This window comes from Musca domestica, unplaced genomic scaffold (genome assembly GCF_030504385.1).
Source record: "Musca domestica strain aabys unplaced genomic scaffold, Musca_domestica.polishedcontigs.V.1.1 9, whole genome shotgun sequence".
Lineage (NCBI taxonomy): Eukaryota > Metazoa > Arthropoda > Insecta > Diptera > Muscidae > Musca > Musca domestica.
In genome coordinates this window covers 9,207,828-9,230,509 of record NW_026712435.1, presented here as the reverse complement: position 1 = coordinate 9,230,509, position 22,682 = coordinate 9,207,828, and the positions used below count along the sequence as shown (strand labels likewise).

General features: G+C 34.6%; 1 protein-coding gene across 1 annotated transcript; it reads left to right on the top strand.

Annotated features, from left to right (window-relative positions):
- The first annotated feature begins 10,062 nt into the window (after positions 1-10,062).
- Positions 10,063-20,541, top strand: LOC101900131 (odorant receptor 63a). The gene is made up of 9 exons (XM_005178125.3): positions 10,063-10,227; positions 10,292-10,430; positions 10,490-10,681; positions 16,077-16,181; positions 16,246-16,411; positions 16,479-16,584; positions 16,655-16,756; positions 20,200-20,355; positions 20,418-20,541. Exons 2-9 carry the CDS (start codon positions 10,334-10,336, stop codon positions 20,469-20,471), a joined length of 978 nt encoding a protein of 325 aa, XP_005178182.2. The 5' UTR covers positions 10,063-10,227; positions 10,292-10,333; the 3' UTR covers positions 20,472-20,541.
- The last annotated feature ends 2,141 nt before the right edge of the window (positions 20,542-22,682 follow it).

The following is a 22,682-nucleotide window of genomic DNA, read 5'->3' as shown; positions in this document are numbered from 1 at the left end:
TTCATTTTGGCTCCCACTTCCGTTACTTATTTTAAATTTCATTACAATTGGAAATACACATCGTGTTTGGTCCACCAAATACATGAAATCGGCCGAAAATGTATATGGGAGCTATATCCAAATCTGAACCGATTTCAATATAATTTGGGAAATCAAGTTTTTAGATAAAATCTATCACACGTTTCTAATTTCACTGAAATTGGAGAAACATAGCGTGTTTGGTGCATCAAATGCTTGAAATCGGCCGAAAATATATATGGGAGCTATATCCAAATCTGAACCGATTTCAATATAATTTGACAAATCTATTTTCGGATTAAATCCCGTCACACATTCCAAATTTCATTGGAATCGAACATTCATATTGTGTTTGAGGCATCAAATGAACGAAATCGGTCGAAAATATATATGGGAGCTATATCCAAATCTGAACCGATTACAATATAATTTGGCAAACTTATTTTTGTTCCCAATTCCGTTACGTATTCCAAATTTGGAGATTGTATCTTCAACCAATCAATAGATATGTGCATATAAAATCAAAATTTTTGGGAGGTACCTCCGATTCTGATGCTATATCTCCAGTTCTAAGTGGAAATTCAAAAATGTATATAGCCTATGTTACATTCAGGCGATGTTGCAGTATATATGGAAATTTTCAGAAAAATCTATTCAGCGGTTTTCAAGTCCATAAATTACAAACAAACAAACAAACAAACATACAAACATTTTCCTCTTTTATAGATATAGATTTATCTCATAGAGCAAGAAAGGATCATCCTATTGTGTTCAAACTTTCCAAATCCTAATATTTTTATTGTTGTTATGTTGTATAGGAAATTGAACTATATCTGCTCATTCCATCATCGGGTCAAAATTTGTAAAAATCATGAAGCACATTAATCTCGCCCAACATTTCTATCAACATAATATCTAATGTGAAGATGGAATGTATCGGACCACTTCTTCTAATAAATCCCCCACAAAGATTCAAAATTTTGAATAATGAAAACGACCATAGAATGCGAATTGAGCTTCCGAGTCTTTTTAAATTTCACAAATCCCAACATTTCTACTAACACAAGATCTGCCGGGATATATCTGTCCACTCTTTCATGTATATCTCCACAAGAGGTTAACATATCGATTAACAATTATTCTCATAAATTGGAAATAAATGTTTGATTTTTTTTTATTTTCGGCATCCCAATATATTTATCATTATTAGATGAAGTGGAATACTTCTGTCCCCTATATCTGGCAACTCACTCTCATTTAAATATTTTCCAAAATAATAACATATTTCTTATGAAAATTTTTTATTGCAGAATTAGGGCAGATACGAAATGGGCAATATTGGCCCACCAACATTAGGATTAGCAAAATTTGAACAGAATGGTATGATCCTTCCTCTTTCCATGAGGTATATTATTTACTTTAAAAACTTTTGACTGAAAAACACTGAACTCCAATTTTACTTCGTTCTATTACTAACCAATAACTCACATTGTGACGGCAATTGCAGATAAAAAAACAAATAAACATTAGACAAATTAGGCTGCAGTCAACGTCCTTTAAAATCTTACTCGACCCCATATTATAATTACGAAGTCTATAAACCACAATGCATATCCTGCTTAATTATTAATAACTTATGTTATATTCAATGGAAATTTCTTTCGTATTCATTGGTTAAACACAGCGGGTAATTTCGCATATCTACGGTTATAATTAAGGATATTATGGATTCGAGAAAATTGAATGTTAAAGAAATTTCTTGTGGTTACCTTTCTTCTATACAGCAAGGATAAAAATTAGGTAAATATATTGTGATTGTACGTTGAATAAGAAATTGTAATGGAGAATTTTTATTTATTCCACTAGGAAGACACGTCAACTACTTAGGAGATGTCATTACATTATGTGGTTGGAACATCTTGATCAGTTTGGAAGAATGTTTGAATAGCATCCAGTAATGGTCCGTTTCACGTTTTTTAGGTTTTCGACAGTCGAAAAGTTTTAATCGTCATAAGCCTGTACAAAACGTCAAATATTGTAATATCCCTAATAACACATCCCAAATTGGTTGATAAACGTTTAGGTTGTATTATTGAAACCTCGCTGATCATATTTTCTTCAAATTACACACATCATAATATTTTATTAAACCAAGGTCTGGTGTGAAGATGGAATATATCGGTGCACACCTTCTGGTACCTCCCCCACAAAGGGTCAAAATTTTGAATATCCGTAAAGCTCATATAACGTCCATTCCAATTCAGACTTGGCACGTTTCAATATTTCTATCAATACTAGATCGTTATAAAGATGGTCGAGATAGGACCATTCCTTCTAGTACCTCCCATATAAAGGGTTAAAGTTTTGAATAACCAAAACAAAATAAGCATCCGGCTCTCTTCATATTTAACACATCTCATTATTTCTACTAACACAAAATATACTCTGAAAGTGGGATATATCGGACCATTCCCTCCAGTACCTCCACAAAGAGTCAACATTTTAAATATACAGGGTGAGATAAAAAACTGCAACAAAGTCAAATGCCATAATTTTTAATTTTTTTTATATAATTTTATTGAATTAAAGCAAAAAATGTCGGAAATAGCATCAAATTTTTGAATAAGTTTAAATTTGTTCTAATTGGTCACCTTTGGCACGAATTATGGCCTTCACACGGCCAATGAGACCGTCACACGCTGCCCGAATGTTGCTCTGCCGCGAAGCACTTGCTTGAGGTGATCGACACTTTGGTATTTTTAGTGCCATACTTGCTTTCCAAAATAATCCAGACACAATAGTCCAATGGATTGGTATCCGGAGATTTTGGTGGCCATTGTGCGCTGGAAATGAAGCGAGGAACCTCATTTTGTAACCAATCTTGGCTAGCGCATGTTGCGGCCTAAATGTTTGGGTGCCCAAGGCTTTAATACACCCTCCAGAATATTTTCGCAATAATATTCGGCATTTATTCTGATGACACGGTCGATTAATACGAGCGGAGAGCGACCATCGGCTGTTATGGCTGCCCACACCATCACCATGGCCGGCACATTTTCAGCTGACCTCTTTGGCAACAATTAATGTTTTCTCATCGGAGTAAACGAAATTCGGCAGTTCACCACTTTCGGCCAAGCAACGAGCGAAGCAACTCTTTAGCTCCTTTGAGTCTATTTTCTATGTAAGTTCTTGCACGTTTTTGAATTTCAATGGATTTACCCCGAGTTTAGTATTCAATATTTGCCGAATGGAATATTGCGATATGTTCAGCTCACGAGCCAAGCTATTGCGACGAGGGTTTCGATCAAGTCGTTTCTTTACTTTTCGAACCATTTCTGCAGATCTTGCTGTTTTCTTCCGTCCACTTCCTTGACGTCGGGCTACGCTACCAGTATCACAGTAACGAGCGATGGCAGGATAAACAAAAGATTTATTCACATTCAAATGCTGGATTGCTCTAACGATAGCAAATTGTGGTTTTCCAGCCAAATATAAAGAAATCACACCATCACGCTTGAGTTCCATCACGAGTAATTGCTCAGCAAAATTCATTAAAAATAAAATAAGCTTGACAAACATTTAACCAACTTATTTCTACTGGTAGTAATGAGTATTCATTTTAAGATTTGAAAAACGAAAAAAAACACGATTCACAGAGTAATTTTAATAAATTCCAAATGGAATTCGCCACTGAATAAATTAAGATCTATGGTCAAGAAACGGTAAACGATCTGTTAATGTGATATCAAATATACACCACCGATGGTCGTTTCCAAAATATTTTCTGCCCCAAATTTAGCACTTATAATCAAACGTCCCAATGCAAAATCAAAATTGCATTATTAAGGGGATGACTGATATTGATTTTTCAAAAAAAGTGACTTTTTTAAAAGCATTATTTCATTAGTTACCAACTATTGCCACTTAAAGGTTTTAATTAATAAGGCACAAAAATAAAATATTAGTTAATTGTTTTCATGGTCACGAGAAGAGAGGATTGTCGGTTGTGTTTTTTTGAAGGCGTTGGTCTTATTTAATATACGATTTACGAATATTAGAGTCGTGTCAGATGTAGGCGTTGACATACTTAAATATTAATTATGCCACCATAACCATATGACCATGCACATACATATGTAATTGAAGCCGTTGGGGCTTTAAATAACGTTGAACAACTTAATGAAGTCATTACGACAACAGCCTGTAATTAGTGGACAACAATCGAAATTGTATCTGACAATAGTCTGGTTTTCAAATTAGCAAAACTCAAAATGATGAGTGAGAAGGAAGTGCAAATGCTTAAGAAGAGCAATTACAACAAAATTAAAGAATTAATACGAATATCGTTTACCCTGGGAGTCAATCTAACATCGCCATCAACACTTAAGGACTCATTAAAAATGTGAGTATAACGACAGATTAGATGTTTTGGTTATACTCAACGAAAATACTCATTACAATTTGAGTAACCAATCATGTGTAATTATTTGTTGGTCACTAAATTTCAAATAGATAAGTTAATTTCGGACTTTGGCCACTAAAAGTCGTCATATAAGTACTTATTTATAAAATAATGGGTTTCTAACCAGATTTGTAATTTAGAAATGGGTTTACATAGTTCAAAACTGCATTCGTATATACCGTCAAGATCTGAGATTATTCAGCCGTTTGCAAACCCGACTGAACAAACCGAACCCGACGGAATAACAAAGAACTCAAAGCATAAAATAGATTTGCCTGGAAAATCAAAACTAAAAGTAAAAAAAAAAGTAAAAAATCAAAACCTAAAAGTAAAACCACAATGAATATATTCTTAAAGCTGAATATAACTTAAATGCAAACTTACACCTCATTTAGTTGGAAACAAAATGCCAAAAACCAGGACTATTCCTAAACCGAACGACGAATTTCATTTTCAATGCCAAAGATACTCGGAACAATACCATTGATGGTGATTTCAACAGACGAGTAAGACTAAATTGCTCAATTTAACATTAATGTGTATTTCTGAAATATGACTCTGGCACTTACACAACAAAAAGTTTTAAAATAAAATTCTATACCGATATTGTCCAAACTTGGCACAGCATATGCTTAATCCGATTAAGAAAATGGACAGCTTTGGGCAAAATTGTCATATATCTCCCCACAAAAGGTCAAAGTTTTATATTAAAATTACATAAAGTTCAAGTATGGGATATTCCTATTGTGCAGAAATCATCAATCATTCTTGAACTACTCCGAGCTTTATAAAATTTCAAGGATCTATATTAACAAATATTTATATATATATATATATATATATATATATATATATATATATATATATACTTAAAGTTAAGTAACAGTTACAAAAGTGTTAAATTTGTTGAAATTAAGAAAAGTGAAAAGAAAAATTAAAAAAAGTGCTTACAACCATCCTTCGTTTAAAAACTAAGTAGTACATCTATTAACAAGTGTATATCAATAAGCCCATGTCTGTTTGTCCGCCAACCGGATAAAGTGTAATGGGTGGACCTAGGAGGTACTGTTTTAGGGGGTCATACCAAAATATGTACCTATGTTATCCCCTTTGGGGATTTTGATCTACTAATCGAATACTATCCACTTAGAAATTCCAAACCCACAGATTAACAGTTGCATAATATAAGAATTTTCGGATGATATGAATCCTGAAACATACTGTCCTGGGGTTGGAATTCTATTCAGGAGAAGTACCATTTAACATTGTATTGTGCACGAATTTAATTTTCTTAGTTTCACATACAGAATTCAAAATATGAAAAAATCTCATGCGATATAAAAATTACGAAAAATTAAGTAGAATATAACATTTTTGTTGGCGTATTTTTGTGCGATTTTTTTCTACCTTTTCTACCAAGAAACCATTCCGAAATGGTGCGAATTGGCAAAATCAAATTATTCGCCCTAAATATATTGTAGATAGATAAGGACTCATTTGGGTTCGATAACTCGTTGAGGTTAGGTTCGGCCACCGTTGTCTAGGACGTTTTGGGTGGATCAAAACTCCTTTGGGTTCAGCAGCTCACTGTGGGTATGTTCGGACTTAACTATTCGGGTCATCTACAATAGCTAAGCTACCTCTACTCCACTACTAATGCTTAACTATGATAGGAGACAGTTAGCCAAAACCCCTAAGTAAATGAATTGCTGGCCACTCATATTAATGAGGGCCCATCTTGGAAAAGGTATTCCCAGCTAACGCCTTTGTTAGTCGGAGGACGGCAGATGATTCAACAAATCACTAGCCTCTCTCATCGTATCCCAAACCGAACACTATATGTAACCGGTACGACCAAGTAAATGAGAATTATTCACCTTATGCGGTCAACGGCATATCACCGAAAACTAATTGTTCATTAAGCGCCCAATGAATACTTTGGCTGTGGTTGATGAAATGATCACGTTACAGATGCGTAAATAGGATATTTGCTGGTGAGCATTCTCCAGAAAATCAATTTTGCCTCCTCGATTTGATATTGCCGATTCACAGTACTATTGAGAAAGATATAGAAAATATGCTAACCCTGTGAAAATACCTCTGTTGTTATTATATCTTAACTACATAGTTACCAATTTTGACTGATTTAAACAGCTAAAGCAATATGCAAATTTTTGGAAAGGTCTATGGAATAGAATTTTGAAACCATAAATATTTTTGTATTTTTCAAAATGTTATTTGTCATTCGTAATCATGGCTCTGTCATGGGCTGTTACTCTATGTATTGTAGACACAAACCGTTTGGTCTTTGTCTTTGCTATTGATATGGGTAGGACTTAGCGACCCAAATTATATTTCTTTCAATTACTCGTTTAAGAGGATATGTGTAAAACTACGTACTTATATAGATACCCATAGTATAAAATGGACAACACAGTGGATATAAATAAGGTTGTGCGATGAAATCAAGTCACTACGTCAACACTGTTTATTCAAACCGTTCGCCTCAAACTATATTTTATCATAAATCTGTCTTAAAACAAAATGATGAGTGAGAAGGAAGTGGAACTGCTTAAGAAACGAAACTATCAAAAAATTAAAGAATTGATAAGAATTTCATTAGGACTTGGAATCAACATAACTTCTCCGTCCAAATTAAAGGACTCCCTGAAAATTTGAGCTATTGACACTAATGTCAGGCATTCATGAAATTTGGAAACATATGTTATATGCCAAATAAATTCTAAATCATACAATTACATTTTGCCTCCTCGATTTGCGAAGTGTAGATTTGATTTGATCTAGTGACGTAAGTGGGCTTAAAGCTAAGATTAGCTTTTATGGAGCTTGCAGCTAGCTGTTTCCTACCTACTACTTCAATTCGCTAGCTCTGGTCACTCAACAAACTCTGTGATGAAATGAAACCAATAGGGTGGATGAATTTAGTGTAGGCAGTATTCATACAATAATTTCGAATATGTAAATTTGTGATCAAAATAGGTAGGAAATAGATGAAATATGGTTGTGGGAAATTAATGGTTATGTGGGGATAGAAATATATGCAAGGGTCACGTAACTACGAGAGCGGTTCGGAAACTTCTTAGCCTATCAATGACAGAGAATAGTTAGTTATTACACAATATTTTTATTTTTCAATATAATCTGAAACTTCAATACACTTAGTCCATTGCGTTATTTTGGCCCATTTCCATAGTGATCGACACTTTGGTATTTTTTAGTGCCAACTTTGCTTTCCAAAATACTCCAGACACAATAGTCCAACGGATTGGTATGCAGAGATTTTTGTGGCCATTGTGCGCTGGATATGAAACGAGGAACCTCATTTTGTAACCATTCTTGTGTGGCACGTGCTGAGTGCGATCGTGTTAAGTCCTGTTGGAATGTACAAGGTCTGCGGCCAAAATGTTTGCGCGCCCAAGGCTGTAATACACCCTCAAGAATATTTTCGCGATAATATTCGGCATTTATTCTGTCGATTAATACGAGCGGAAAGCGACCATCGGCTATTATGGCGGCCCTCACCATCTCACCATGGCCGGCGCTTGAGTTCTGTTGGCCAACCGAATGTGCGCATTTTCAGCTGACCTCTTTGGCAAGTTAACACGATCATTTTGTTTGTTTACAAACTGCTGGACAACGAATGTTTTCCCATCGGCGAAAACCAAATTCGGCAGTTCACCACTTTCAGCCAAGCGAAGAAACTCTTTAGCTCTTTTGAGTTTATTTTCTTTCTGTTGCGATGTAAGTTCTTGCACTTTTTGGAATTTCAATGGCTTTACCCAGAGCTCGTTTTCAATATATGCCTAATGTAATGTTGCGATATGTCAAGCTCGCGAGCCTTTTTTCGGCCACTGCGACGCGGGTTTCGATCAAGTCGCTTCTTTACTTTTCGAACAATTTCTGCTGATGTTGCTGCTTTCTTCCGTCCACTTCCTTGATGACGGGCTGCGCTACCATTACCACGGTAACGAGGAAGATTTATTCACATTTAAATGCTGGGGTGCTCTAACGATAGCCACTTGTGGTTTTCCAGCCAAATATAAAGAAATCACGCTTGAATTCCATTACGAATAACTTTTTTTCTAGAAAATTTTGACCAAAATGATTTTGTACGCTTGTAAACAATATAATGAGCTGCCACTCGAATAATTTTAACAGCTGTCGGACGAGTGGCTTAGAAATGACAGCAGTCTGAAAATGGTTGCCGTTTTTCATCGCACCCTGTATTGCTGCCATATCTGAACCGATTTTCAGAAAATCATTGCTCCTAGACTGAATTCGTATAGGGCAAAATCGATCTGATCTAGGCTAATGTGATTAATTTCATGATCGCCCAACTAGGAATTATAGGCCTAGCTCCTTTTGGCTGTCTCAATAGAATCTTCAGTGTGTAGTGTGTAATTTATGAGGCATTTTGTTAATATTCCTAACTATTTGAGATCGTCTCGCTGTATTCATATCTGGAGACATTTTTTACAAATAAAAACATTAATTTGGAAGTAACTTTTTTATATTTTTCGAGTTGTCGATACGTCATTCGAGGAAGTCATTGTAACAAAAACCCAAATTGGATTTCCTTTGAATCGAAAACCAAATACACTTTCTCATTGCCTTAGAAAAACAGACCATTCAAATATTTTAAACGCAATCGAAAGTATTGGTTATCCTACGCCGGATTCTCCTCGCAATATGTATTTTGAGAAATTTCTGGTCGATAAACTCGTCTTACCATATGACGTCATACTTATTTTACAAGTAAACGTCATATTACTCTTAAATACTTTTGGAAGGTTGGTAAATCAGACAAAGCATCGTATTCCTGGCGAGTATGATATGAAGTCTCTATAATTCTTGATCCGAATGTTATTGTAATTTAAGAAAAATGCTCAATATTTAATACACATACCAGGTCAATGTTTTCACTTACAGGGTTGCACATATTCGACGAACCCATCTGGCAACGCCATAACTTTTGACAGAAATGTCACATCGCTTAATGACATACCGCGTTTGAAGCGTCAGTCCAAGCAGATTTTTACCATGAACCAATACACGCCACGCGAGCGCTCTGAAATAGTTGAAATTTACATTCAACAGAAGAAGTCAATTGTGAAAACTCAACGTGCTTTTAAAACGGATTATTCGCATTGATTTGCATTTGTTCCCGTACAAAATTCAATTGACGCAAAGAAGAATTTGTTTCCGGGCTGTTTGATGTCGAAAAGTGGTGATTTGGACTGGCCACCGCGTTCGCCCGATTTGACGCCGCCTGACTTCTTCTTGTGGTTTACGTTAACAAGCCAAGGACCGTAGAAGAGCTCAAGGACAACATTCGTGAAAAAATAGCCGCTATTCCGGACGAAATGTTGGCAAAAACGATGGAAAATGCAGCAAAAAGGGCACAATACGTCATCAACGCCAGAGGCGGCCATTTGAGAGATATCATATTCAAAAATTGATGTAAACAAATCTACTTGGAACAAATTAAATGATTAACATTGCCAACCGCCAAATTTTTATTTTTTTTATTTGATTTAAAAAAAAACATGGGTCCCTCGAATATGGGCAACCCTGTAGATCTTGTTTAACTTCGAAAAAAAGGCCTATTCATAATATATTATTATTTCAGAATAAACATTATTTTGGTCGTTTCGAGCGTAATTTCCTTCTATGGCCATTGGTGTTATACGATTGAGAGTATCAAGGATATACCAAAAATTGCAGAGGTAAACCTATTCACGTCTTTCATTAACTATTAAACTTAAGTGAGTAAACTTTGTCATCTTACAGAGTGTTTGCACTGGATTTCAAACACTTATTTCGGTAATCAAAATGGTTTACTATCTCTTCATACAACGCCGTCTATACTATTTACTGTACAAGGCCCAAACTCATGAATATATTAGGAAAATTGACATTTTCCATAAGAGTAAGAATAAAATTCATTTTTTGTAATTATGTGCATTTTTTAATACTGTTTTTGAAAAGATTTTCCCATGTCTGAGAGGCTGCAGGCAAAAATTGATGAAATCCTTGATGCCAGCTGGAAGAACATAAATGGCCAATTGATATTCTACATCTGTTGCTGTGCTGCCATTATAAGCAATTACTTCTTCATGGCACTGTTTCAGAACATATATCATACCTGGAAGGAAACACCGAATTATGAGTTTGTTCTCCGTAAGTATTTAAATCGAAACTGTATCGAATTTACCTATTGTTACTGATTCGATCGGATAGATTGACATGTTTGAAGCTCTTAATGCGCATCTGATTTTAAAGAAGCCTGTTAGTGTTTATAGCCTCCACCTTGAAAAGGAGGCTATTTTAATGTTATCATTCCGTTTGTAACATCCGTAAGTATTCATCGTAGATCCCATAACATATATTTAATCAGCATAAAATTCGAAAAATTCGATCTGTCTGTATGTCTGTTGAATCACGATACAGCCCACATATATTTGACGTAGAGCTTCACAACGGTTTGTATAATGAGATATATCGGTCCACGCTTTCGATAGTAATATTCAATAGTTTGATGATTTTTGTCGCATTTTTCCATGGATTTGTCAAAAAATTAGTATTTGTAGTTCATAACAGGTTCTTGCTCCGGTGGCAGAACATTGATAAATAGGTCCACGTTTTCCTATATCGCACACATAACGATATCCACCGATATTCCGTATTCTGATAAACCTAGTCACATTTACCCACGAATCATTTCAAATTTGATATTTAAGACTTGCAATAGATAACAGTCCTTGTAGCATAAAATTCCCGTTTTGATATGACCCCATATAACGGTTCAAAATAAGTCAAATCACAATAGTTCAAAAACTACTGAGTTTATTGTCAAACTGTTGTCAAAAGTAGTCTTCTTAACCGACTTTATGTAGGCCTTAGACAAAAGCATACATATGAATAAACTCATCCAAACATATAATCAACGTGAGTAGGGTATTGAAATTTGATCTCTTTATCGAACATTTTCATATTATCGGCACATACGAACAAAATCCAACTAAATTGCCAAAACACAAAAAAATACCTCAAAAAATTATCAAAGGTATTTTTGGCTGTGTCTAATATCTTGTACTGATGTCACTATTATAGAATGACCTGAGGGGCTAAAAAGTCAAATCGGGTGAAAATGGAAATTGATTCAGATTAAGATATAGCTCCCGATTTATACTTACTGGCTTAATATATGTTTTATCCAAATTTCATAATATCCCTATCTTTTCCATGAGAGTCGTACCTACAATTTGCGAGCAACATTTTTGTAGAAGATTTTCATGTCGAAAAATCAATTGTTTGGTACCTATCTTCCGGTTAAACAAAATGAAGGACGAAAAGGACATAGAAATAACCGAGTTCCTTTTGAGTGCAGAGATGTCATTTCAGAAATAAGCTATACAAGCTGCTAGCGATTGTATGAAGCACTTCAGAGCCACACGCCAGAAATTCTTCACAACATATCTTGGGAGTCCTATTCACATCGAATCTGTCCTTCCTCGTTCTTCATATACGACCCAAAGCCTTTCGTGGCCAAAATGAGTTGTACAACTCCTAAAGACCATTTTGTGTTATTCATATCAATATCTTAAAATTTGACGTTCATATGAGTCAAAATGGTTTCAGATCGATGGAAACTTCATTGGCTCGATTTATGCATGTCCGTCCGTCTGTCTGCCTGTCTGTCCACGTATTTTTGTAAACAAAGTACAGGTCGCATTTATTGCGCGATCCAGATGAAAATTTGCACAGATCATTTGTTTGGCCCAAGGACGAACCCTATTGATAATCGGTCTAAATTTAGATATAGCTCCCATATATATCTTCGTCCGATTTGCCTCTTATTGTGTACCAAACGTGTAATATCAGCCCGAATAGTATGGAATTTTGCATATACATCCAAATTAGGCCTAAAAATAAGTATGCCAAATTTGATCGAAATCGGTTCAGATATAGCTATAGCTCCAATATATATTGTTCATCCGATTTGTTATTTTTGCCTTCCGCAGCCGTAATATGCACTCTGTAACAATAATATTTGGGGAAATATATCAAATACAGCTCAGAAATATCTTTGCTAAATTTTATCGAGATCGGTTCAGATTTGGATATAGCTCCCATATATAACTTCATCCGATTTACCTCTTATTGTGCACCAAACATCTAATATTTGTCTAAATGGGATGGAATTTGACATTTAAAACCTAATTGAGTCTAGAAGCTAGTATGCCAAATTTGGTGAAGATCGGTTCAGATATAGCTATAGCTTCCATATATATTGTTCATCCGTGCACCAAATGGGCAACACATGTCCGAATTTAAAAGAGACAAATGCTTCGGCATATTTAGTCCTTTGAACTTTAAATAATAATTATAATCACAGCTTGTATGATTGAATTCTCCCATAAAAACTTTTAATTGTTAGGTGGACCTCTACTAAATTAGCAAAGTGGTGTAGGGTATCATAAAGTAGGCCCCGCCCGATTTTAAGACTTTCTTTACTGGTTTATATTTTATTTTTGACTTCGAATATTAATGCCAATTTATTTAATTGACTTGATTTCTTGAGAACTGAAATTGATGGCGGGTTACGAATTATGTGGTGGCGAAACGGAATAGATGATTTCGAAATAATTTAATGCGGTCACACCAAAGTTAAAAGATAATTACTTTTTCGAAATCGCTAAAAAATTGCAAAAATTCTCAAATCGGGAAAAAATCGAAAAAAAAATTTTAAATGGAATCTAATTTTAAAATAATAGTAAATTTTTTTGACAAACTTTGTAAAAATCTTTTAACATTTGCTGTAAAAAATCAGCGAACAAGTTGAAGATTTTTTCAATTTGTTATTCTTCTTTTGTCAATTTTTTTCAATTTGTATTATCATATTGAATTCAGTGGATTTTTTATGAACAAAATAAAGAATAATTTTTCACTATATACAATTTTTCACCAAAAAAATTAAATAAGTGCGATATACGATGTTAACTGACATCTACCTTTCAACTCCAAGGCCTACATCGTGGTTCACCTGGAAGATGCGAACACATTTAAACAAACAAAAATGACCGAAAAAGCCTAATGGGGCTCGTTTAAAAGCGTGGACCTACTTCTTTTATGTGACAATAATCCGTCCAATGAGAGCTCAAAATGAAAAATTCTTTGGGAGTACAATCAGTAAAACGCAAATTTAAAGGGTGCAAAATAGTAGAGCGAATGGGACTTTTAATAAGAAAAGGATTTCTATCCTTCCAGAAATTCTTTCTAAACATTCAGGATACCTTAAATCGCTTTTGCAGGTCATGATATCGATCATAACTCACGGATAAGGGTACAACCCGATTTCATATTTATATAACCATCGTATAATTTAAGCTATTTTTGGGGTCTTGGCCACTTTTTTCATATTTTGGCCCTTATTTGGCATCTTTGTTTTTAAGGAGGTAAAGAACCTCTTCGCATAAAATTTTAAATTTTCAGAGTAGGGCCCATATTGGTCTTGAACACATTCATCAATTGATTTGGTTAAAAATTGTATTTATGCCACCATGGAGTATGGAACCACCATACAGATAATTGCCCCATAAGAATTTATTTAAGTAAAGTTCCCATTGGAGTATCCCCAAGTCCACTTTCACATCTTAAGTGTGGTTAGAAAAGAAAATTTTGTATTCTATTGAATTTGTAACCCCCAAGAGAATATTGGTTGGGCTACGTTTTGGTATAACCCTCATATGAATATATTCTTGATTTCAGCTATGGCCGTGATCTTGGCCACGTTTTTCAACTGATTTGGCCTTTATTTGGCATCTTGGCTTTTCTATTTCGAGGGTCTTGACCAAATTTTCCAATTGATTTTGCAGTATTTAGGCTACTTTGTGAGTAGAGAACCATCTTACATAAAAATTTTAACATAGGTAAAAATATTGGTACAGTTCCCATATAATCCCCAGGGCCGCCGATTGGCGGACAACAACATGGGCATTGTTGATTCGCCATTGAATTTTACTATGAACAAGAACTTAGACTTCTTGCGGACTCTAAAGCGCAATCTGAGATGCTATTGTAATTATTTTGCCCTCCTTCCATAGGTATTTATTTCTATTTAGTCGGATCAATATTTATGTTAAACTTTGTTCACCTTTATGAGCCAGATTTGTGAAATATTATGCTATACAAAATTTACATTAAAGACTAAAACTACGGGCCGGCAACGCGGACCGGGCCAGCTGGTTTTATATAAAAAAGCTTTTGTGTTTTCTAGAACATATGATAAAAACCAACTTTAATTGTTTGCCCTTGAGATGTGTGACATATCATGCCTAGATAAACATTTACTACATTCTTACATACAAATTCAACAGACATATTTTAAAAGTGGGATTTCGATTGGACCAAAACCCCACTAAAAGTGGAAACTGTGGCCTACACAATGTATGAATAAAGTGATTGGCATATTATTCCTCGAAATCGTAGGTGGTTATACATGTCTTGCATAAACTAAACGTGGGAGTACGACTGAACTGGCGTGTTTTCTATAAGCTTCGTATTTATTTGACTCCCAGAACCAAGAATTACTTTAGAAATTTCCATAATTCTGCACAATAAGTTTGAAGATAATATGTATTTTTTAAACTTTACAGATTTTAGTTATTTTTTACCCTCCTCCATACTATAGAGTATATATTAATGTTGTAATTTCATTTGGAACTCTATGTTAAAAATCTAAACCGATTCTATTACAATTTTTCGAACGAATTGAATTGTAAAACTAAATTTTGTAGAAATTAATACTTTCTCAGCAGGCAGGACAATTTCGTAATAAAGTATTGTGGGTATTGATATGATATATGATATGACCAATTTCACTAGCATTTATAGTTCATGGAGCCCATCCGAGTATTGAATGCTAATGTTTTATTCCCTGCAACATATTGTGTTGGGGTATTGGTAGAATGGGGCTACGTTTTCTAGATAATTGATGACTAAAACAAAGTAATTATTGTCTCTATAAAGTAATTAGGGGTCTTAAATCGGAATAATTTATGTGGATTCGGTAGCCGGGGTGAAATACAGGGGTTCAGTGATCGTGTTTACTTGCCAAAGAGGTCGGCTGAAAATGTTCACCTTCGGTTGGCCACCAGAACTCAAGCGCCGGCCATGGTGATGGTGTGGACGCCATAATAACCGATCATCGCTCTCCGCTCGTATTAATCGACCGTGGCATCTGAATAAATGCCGAATATTATCGCGAAAATATTCTGGAGGATGTATTAAAGCCTTGGGCACACAAACATTTTGGCCGCAGATTTTGACATTCCAACAGGCACCATCGCACTCAGCACGCGCTACCCAAGAATGGTTACCACCAAAATCTGCGGATACCAATCCGTTGGACTATTGTATGTGAACACTTATATCAGTCATATCTGTGAATAATTATGCTTTGACAAATATGCATAATAGACAAAAACTACGGACCGGCAACGCGGGCCGGGCCATTAAGTATTTTATATTTGTCTTTGAAATTTTTAACAAAAGTTTTTTCGCTAAATTTCAGCTTTCCCATCTGTGTATCCCTCGTGGAAGGATAAGGGCATGTCATTTCCCTACTATCATATTCAAATGTTCCTCGGCACTTGTTCCTGTTATATCTCCGGAATGTGTAAGTTTTATTATTACGATTACATTATTGGAGAATTCAAATTGACTTTTGAAATGATTTAAAGGTGCTGTAAGTTTTGATGGCGTTTTCATTGTTCTTTCTGTACATGGCGTTGGTCTTGTCAAAGTACTGAATATGCTAATTGAGAACTCAACGTCTGCAGATGTGCCCAAAGAGAGACGGGTAGAATATCTACGATATTGCATTTATCAATATCAGCGGATTTCTGAGTACGTTTTATTCAAACCTTATTTGAGGGTTAACATTTTATTGTTACTGATTTACTCATTTATACAGCTACACAGATGAGTTACGCAAAATTTACAAGCATATCAGTCTGACCCAATTCCTATTGAGTTTGTTGGTTTGGGGAATAGTCCTATTTCAAATGAGCGTCGGATTGGTGCGTACTCTATTTTATTGAATTTTTGTAGTTAATGTTTATTTACTTTGTATTTATTTATTGTTTTCAGGAGTCCGACTTAATGACTTTAGTGCGAATGATAATGTATATCTCAGCAGCTGGCTATGAAATTGTCCTGTACTGCTACAATGGTCAACGATTAACTTCAGAGGTAATATTTTTTTAGTTTATAATAAAAAATATATAAATTCCCATGATCCTATTAGCGTAAGTACAAGTGCACTATTCGCGTGGCTACGTTCAGTTGAGGCATTGCTTACATTTTCCCAATCAGTCGATGAGAATCGCATTTGCAGGGAAGACCTTGCTAGGCAATTATATTAACTATTTGACTCAAAACAATTTTTTTCACTCGAATCTTTTGTATTTAACGAAATTGTTTTTAATTTGGTTTTTATAATAAACTACCAAGTGTCCGCGAATAGCCCACCTTTAAATTTTAGAAAGGGAACAAACAAGCCAACACTTTTCTATTAATAGACAAGGCACGGTCGACGAAGGGGTTTTTGTTGTGAGAGACAAAACCAACTTACATGGTTATGCTACTTCGTTCATGTAAAACGAAAGCATAACAAGTGGAGAAAGATGAAAATGTTTATTAGTGTGGTTGTAGGATCTAGAAGATTTTCCAAAAGTGTTCACGGATAAGTGAACATGTTTTTATAATAAAAGAGAATAGCGGGGCTACCTAGTGTAGATGAGAGGGATTTGTTAAACTGGGATCTTCTTAATACAGTCCACATGAAATAAGATAAGAAAATGTGGTGAGCAGACCTTCGAGTTAGAAATAAATAATACAGAATTTTCAATTGCTGCATGTGTTATGGTGGAGTTAGATTATGGGATGTAATCTTTACTCAGACTGATAAGCAAGTGCAGCATGTTTGCTTGCCACATGTGAGATAGCTATGCGTGTGTATGACCTCCCCCTAAGGTTTATGGTGGCATGGTGCATATGCATGTGTACGGTTGGTATCTATCTCTCTCTCTCTCTCATTTACAATTAGTTATAATTTAGGTTAAGTCATATTATCACAGCTAGTTCTTAAGAAATGTTTTTAATAAATAAATTCAGTGTCTTACAAACGCTCAAACGGAAAAGACGTTTGGTCTTTTAATTGATCCCAATTTACAAAAAGAATTTTAATTTTTTTAATTTTTCTGTTCCGTTTCTATTGAGCTTTCGATCTCGTCACTTGGGTAAAAAAAGTTTTTTGTCATAGAAGTTATTTTTAATAACTTCTGGGGAGAATATCCCTGATGAGGATCGGTGGTTTACCCCCTGATAAACATTGCCATCGTTCTCCACTAATAAACAACAATAAAGGGTTTAAGCCTGACAATTTGGCAACAACAAAATACTATGGTATCCCGAACAAACAAGTCAACATAGTTCCACCAGTTTATTTTAGTACTCAAAATGCACAATTGTTCCTTCTTTCCTGGACAAAATTAAAAAAAAAAAAAACTTCATACCAACTTTTTAGCTGCCCCATTTCGATACACTTTATTCTTACTCAAGTTTTTATACCCTCCACCATTTTATGTAGCTTATATATTGTCTTTGTTATTCCGTTTGTAACTCCTCGAAATATTAATAATAGACCCCACAAAGTATATATATTCTGGTCCGTCTTTCTGCCTGCTTGTAATCATGCTATCTTTTGAACGAATGGAGACAGAAAGCTTATTTTGAATTCATGCATAGTTTACCAGTAGGCAGGTTACATTCGTAAATGGGCCATGTGGGTCCCCGTTTTCGTATAGCCCCCATATAACAGTACCTCCTGATGTTCGGTATTTTCATAATTTTAGCGACATTATTTACCGCAATTATTTCAAATTTAATATTTAAAATTCGTAATGGGTACTACAGTCTATGACAAAATATTTCGTATGCAGGTCCACGTGCGAATTCCGGGAGGCACCGTTATATGGGGGATAATATAACGGTGCCTCCCCGAATTCGGTATTTTCATGATTTTAGCGACATTATTCACTGGAACTGTTTCAACTTTCGTATTTGAAGTTCTTAATGGGTACTTCAGACTATGACAAAAAATTTCGTAAGCAGGTCTTCGTATAGTCCCCATATAACGCTTTTCATTTAAGTGATAGTTTTTGATTTTTTTTCTGAAATTTTTTAAATTCCTCCCAAATAGTGGAGGGTATTAAAAGTTCAGACCGACCGAACTTAGCTGCTTTTTTCGAACTTTTCGAACATTCATAATACGCATTCCACAATCCACCTCAGTCTCTTAAAACTATATACCAGCAGAAATTCCAGCTCTATTCTAAAATGCAATTCCTAAATATTGACATACTTTTCGTCCAAGCTACCTCCTCCTCTCAATCATCAATATCAAATATCGGAATTTCAGCAAAATTCCTTCACACAATACCATGTCCAAAACTACCTCCTTCTCTCAATCATCAATATCAAATATCGGAGTTTCAGCAAAATTCCTTCACGCAATACGAAATTTAGTATCATATAGTATAATAATAGTACACATTTCCAGAACCACCTAAAGTTCGAATCTCCAAAATTCCTTTGGTGCATCTATCCTCTATCCTGACTCTCATTCCAAATCCTAGCTTATTCTGTTTGTCCATATAAGGTATTCTATTTTTAGTATAATTTGTACCCTTTTTCAAAAACTCTTCTATATATATAGAATATGAATTGTTCGTTTGTCTGTTGAAATCAAGATATTTATAGCCCATATTATTAGCGTAGAGCTATAAAGTTTGATATTAACATTCTTGTTGTTCTGGAACAGACCAATTGTACCTCTATTCATTATTTGTTGCTTAAAAATTCGGTAATTTAAGTTTGTAATGGGCTCTAACTTCAATTGCAGAACATTGACTTATAGGTCAGCGTTTTCCTGTAGCCCTCTCCCGATGTTCGGTATTCTGATGATTTTAGCCACATTTTTCTACAAAACTGTTTCAAATTATTTTAGTTCGGTGTCTGAAACTCAAATTACTTGGTACTTGAAACTCACAATAAATAACCAGTCAAGTACCTGAAATTTTAGACTTAGCCCCCCAATAAGAGTGAATCCTCCAAACAATTTTACTGGCATTTGCAATTTACATTTTTTATTATTATAATTCATTTATTTATTTTTTCAATAAAATGCAAAATATTTTCCTATTACGAGTGGTAGTTTAACAAACTATCTTTTATTTTCGATACCAGTTTTTATTTGCCTATCTCAGTTAAACCAATTTTATTTGTCTTTTCTGGGACGTTGACATATGTATATAAAGGAAACTTGATTGAGATCTTGAGGAAGCATTATCGGTGATGTTAGTTGTTATGTATTCCTCTAATAAATTTTTAAATAAAGTCAGCCGCGGCAATTACTTAGCTCAGAAAAATGGTTTTATAATTTGTTCATGTTATTTTAGGCAGTTTAGACTAACTATATGTTAACATAAAAACAGGATTTGGACTAAAATTGTCATATCCATTATTTACACTTCAAACAAATCATTTTAAATCAGGTTAACCCCAGAAAAAGTTCTAACATAAGCATAGCATAAGATTAAGTTAAACATAACTTTCCAATTTCTCCCACACAGTGCGAAAAAATTCCATATGCTTTCTTCAGCTGCGATTGGTTCAATGAATCCAAGGAATTTCAGGAACTTACCCGTATGATGATACTTCGCTCCAATCGAAGTTTCTTCATGGAAATATCTTGGTTCACTACTATGACCTTGCCGACACTAATGGCCGTAAGAATAAAACCATAAAAATTTATCAAATATTTTAAATTATGTTGTCTTTTTTTTTTTAGATGATTAAAACAAGTGGATCGTACTTTCTATTGTTAAGAAATGTAGCAGAATAAATGGATACTGTTATTTTAAATTTCATTTGCAAGTTACCAAGTCATAGATTAAGGATTATAAATTGGCATTATCAATTGACATTTGAAAAGGAAAAACACAATCAGTAAAAAAAAAATTTCAATTTGTTTATTTCAATCAATCACAGAAAATCTATATTACAGTTATTATTTTCATTATTATGAAAAATCAAGTTTTTTTTATTAAAAATTAAAATCTTATAATAGTGGGGGCAGACATTTAAAGAAAACAAATCTAATTATCAAAATTGTTATTCTTCATGCTTTATGCAATTTTTCTCAATTTGCAACGCTAAGGTGTAAACCGCCATCTATTTATGCTTTTCAGAACTCGTTAAGTTGGTGCTAATCGAAGCTCTCGCTAGATGTCACCAGCATGCATTTTTTTATTATCTTAAAAGCTTTATGAGGGCACCGAACCTACAAAGTTCGCAACAGATGTCGCGTAAACAATTTATAGTATCAATTGCTAACAGATGACGCCCCAAAAGCTTTTGTTGGCGTCATGAAAGAATAAAAATGGGACAACAGAGTCAAAATAACATTACTAATTGCTTATATTACACAAAATGCCAACTAAAACAAGTAAAGACAGCCTAAAAGTCGAGCGGGTTGGATTTAATGATACAATACACCCCTTTGTATATTTAGTAAAACTTCATACAACAAATAAAAAATATAACAAATCGGATGAACAATACACATGGGAGCTATAGCTATATTTAAACCGATTTTCACCAAATTTTGTCATACTTGTTTCTAAGCTCAATTTGGTCGTAAGTGCCAATGTCAGACCCAACAAAGTATATATATTCTTGATCAGCGTAAAATTCTAAGACGATGTCCGTCTGTCTGTTGTAATCACGCTATCTTTCGAACAAATTGAGATAGATGGCTAGACTTTTGCACACATGTTTATTTTGCCAGTATGCAGTTCATAAATGGGTCATGTAGGTCCACGTTTTCATATAGCCCCCATATAACGGTACCTCCCGATATTCGGTATTTTTATGATTTTAGAGACATTGCTCACCGGAATTATTTCAAATTTGGTATTTGAAGTTCTACAGCCTGAGACAGAAAATTATCTGTGCAGGTCCACGTCTTCCTATAGCCCCCATATAACGGTACCTCCCTATATTCGATAGTTTGATGATTTTAGCGACATTATTCACCGGAATTGTTTCAAATTTTGCGTTTGAAGTTCGTAATGAATACTACTGCCTAAAGCAGAAAATCGTCTATGCAGGTCCACGTCTTCCTATAGCCCACATATAACTGTACCTCCCTACATTCGGTATTTTAATGATTTTAGCGTCATTATTCACCGTAGTAATGGAAACTGCAGTCTGTGACAGAAAATCGTCAATGCATGTCCAGGTCTTCATATAGGCCCTCCCTATATTCGGTATTTTGACAATTTTGGGTACAATACTCACCGAAACTGTTTGAGATGTCGTATTTGAAGTTGGTAATGGAAGCTACAGTCTTCGTATAGCTCCGATATAACGGTACATCCCTATATACGGTATTTTGACGATTTTAGCTACATTATTCACCGTTTATTTCATGTTTCGAATTTGAATATAGTAATGGCTTGTGAGAAAAAATGCCTATGTAGGTGCACGTCATACAGACCCTAATATAACGGCTATATTCGTTATTTTTAAGATGTTAACAGAATTTTTGGCGAATGTTATATTTTTCCAAAATTTCCAAATTCGTTCTAAATGGTGAGGGTTATTAAAAGTTCGGTCCGAACTTTGCTGTTTTTACTTACTACTTACTCACACCTCACTGTGGTAGAGGGTAATTTGTCGTTGTGCATTTGTTTGTAACAGGTAGAAATACGCGAGATAAACCCTACTTTTTTGGATGATCTTTATAAAATCACGTTCTGAGTCCGTTTATGCATGTCAGTAAGTCTGACCGTTTGCCCATGTAATTTTATGAACAAAATGCAGATCGCCTTTATTGTCCAATTGATATGAAATTTTCTATGTATCATTCTCCTCCATAACGAACTCTATAACGTAACGTTTCATCCATTTCATGAAACTGCTACTCTAATTGTAAATACTTTGTTTGTGTATTTGTTTGTATAAGACAGCGCTATTTGTATCATTTCTACAGTCACATTTTTTATTGAATTTTGTAAAAATAAGTAGTTTTGTAACATTAATGAAATCCGTT

Bases quoted from the DNA above. Each gene is read 5' to 3' on its own strand.
- LOC101900131 (XM_005178125.3), top strand. From the start codon at position 10,334: ATGGTTTACTATCTCTTCATACAACGCCGTCTATACTATTTACTGTAC. The intron at 16,412-16,478 runs GTACGTTTTATT...TCATTTATACAG, and splicing joins CAATATCAGCGGATTTCTGA to CTACACAGATGAGTTACGCA. The intron at 16,585-16,654 runs GTGCGTACTCTA...TATTGTTTTCAG, and splicing joins TTCAAATGAGCGTCGGATTG to GAGTCCGACTTAATGACTTT.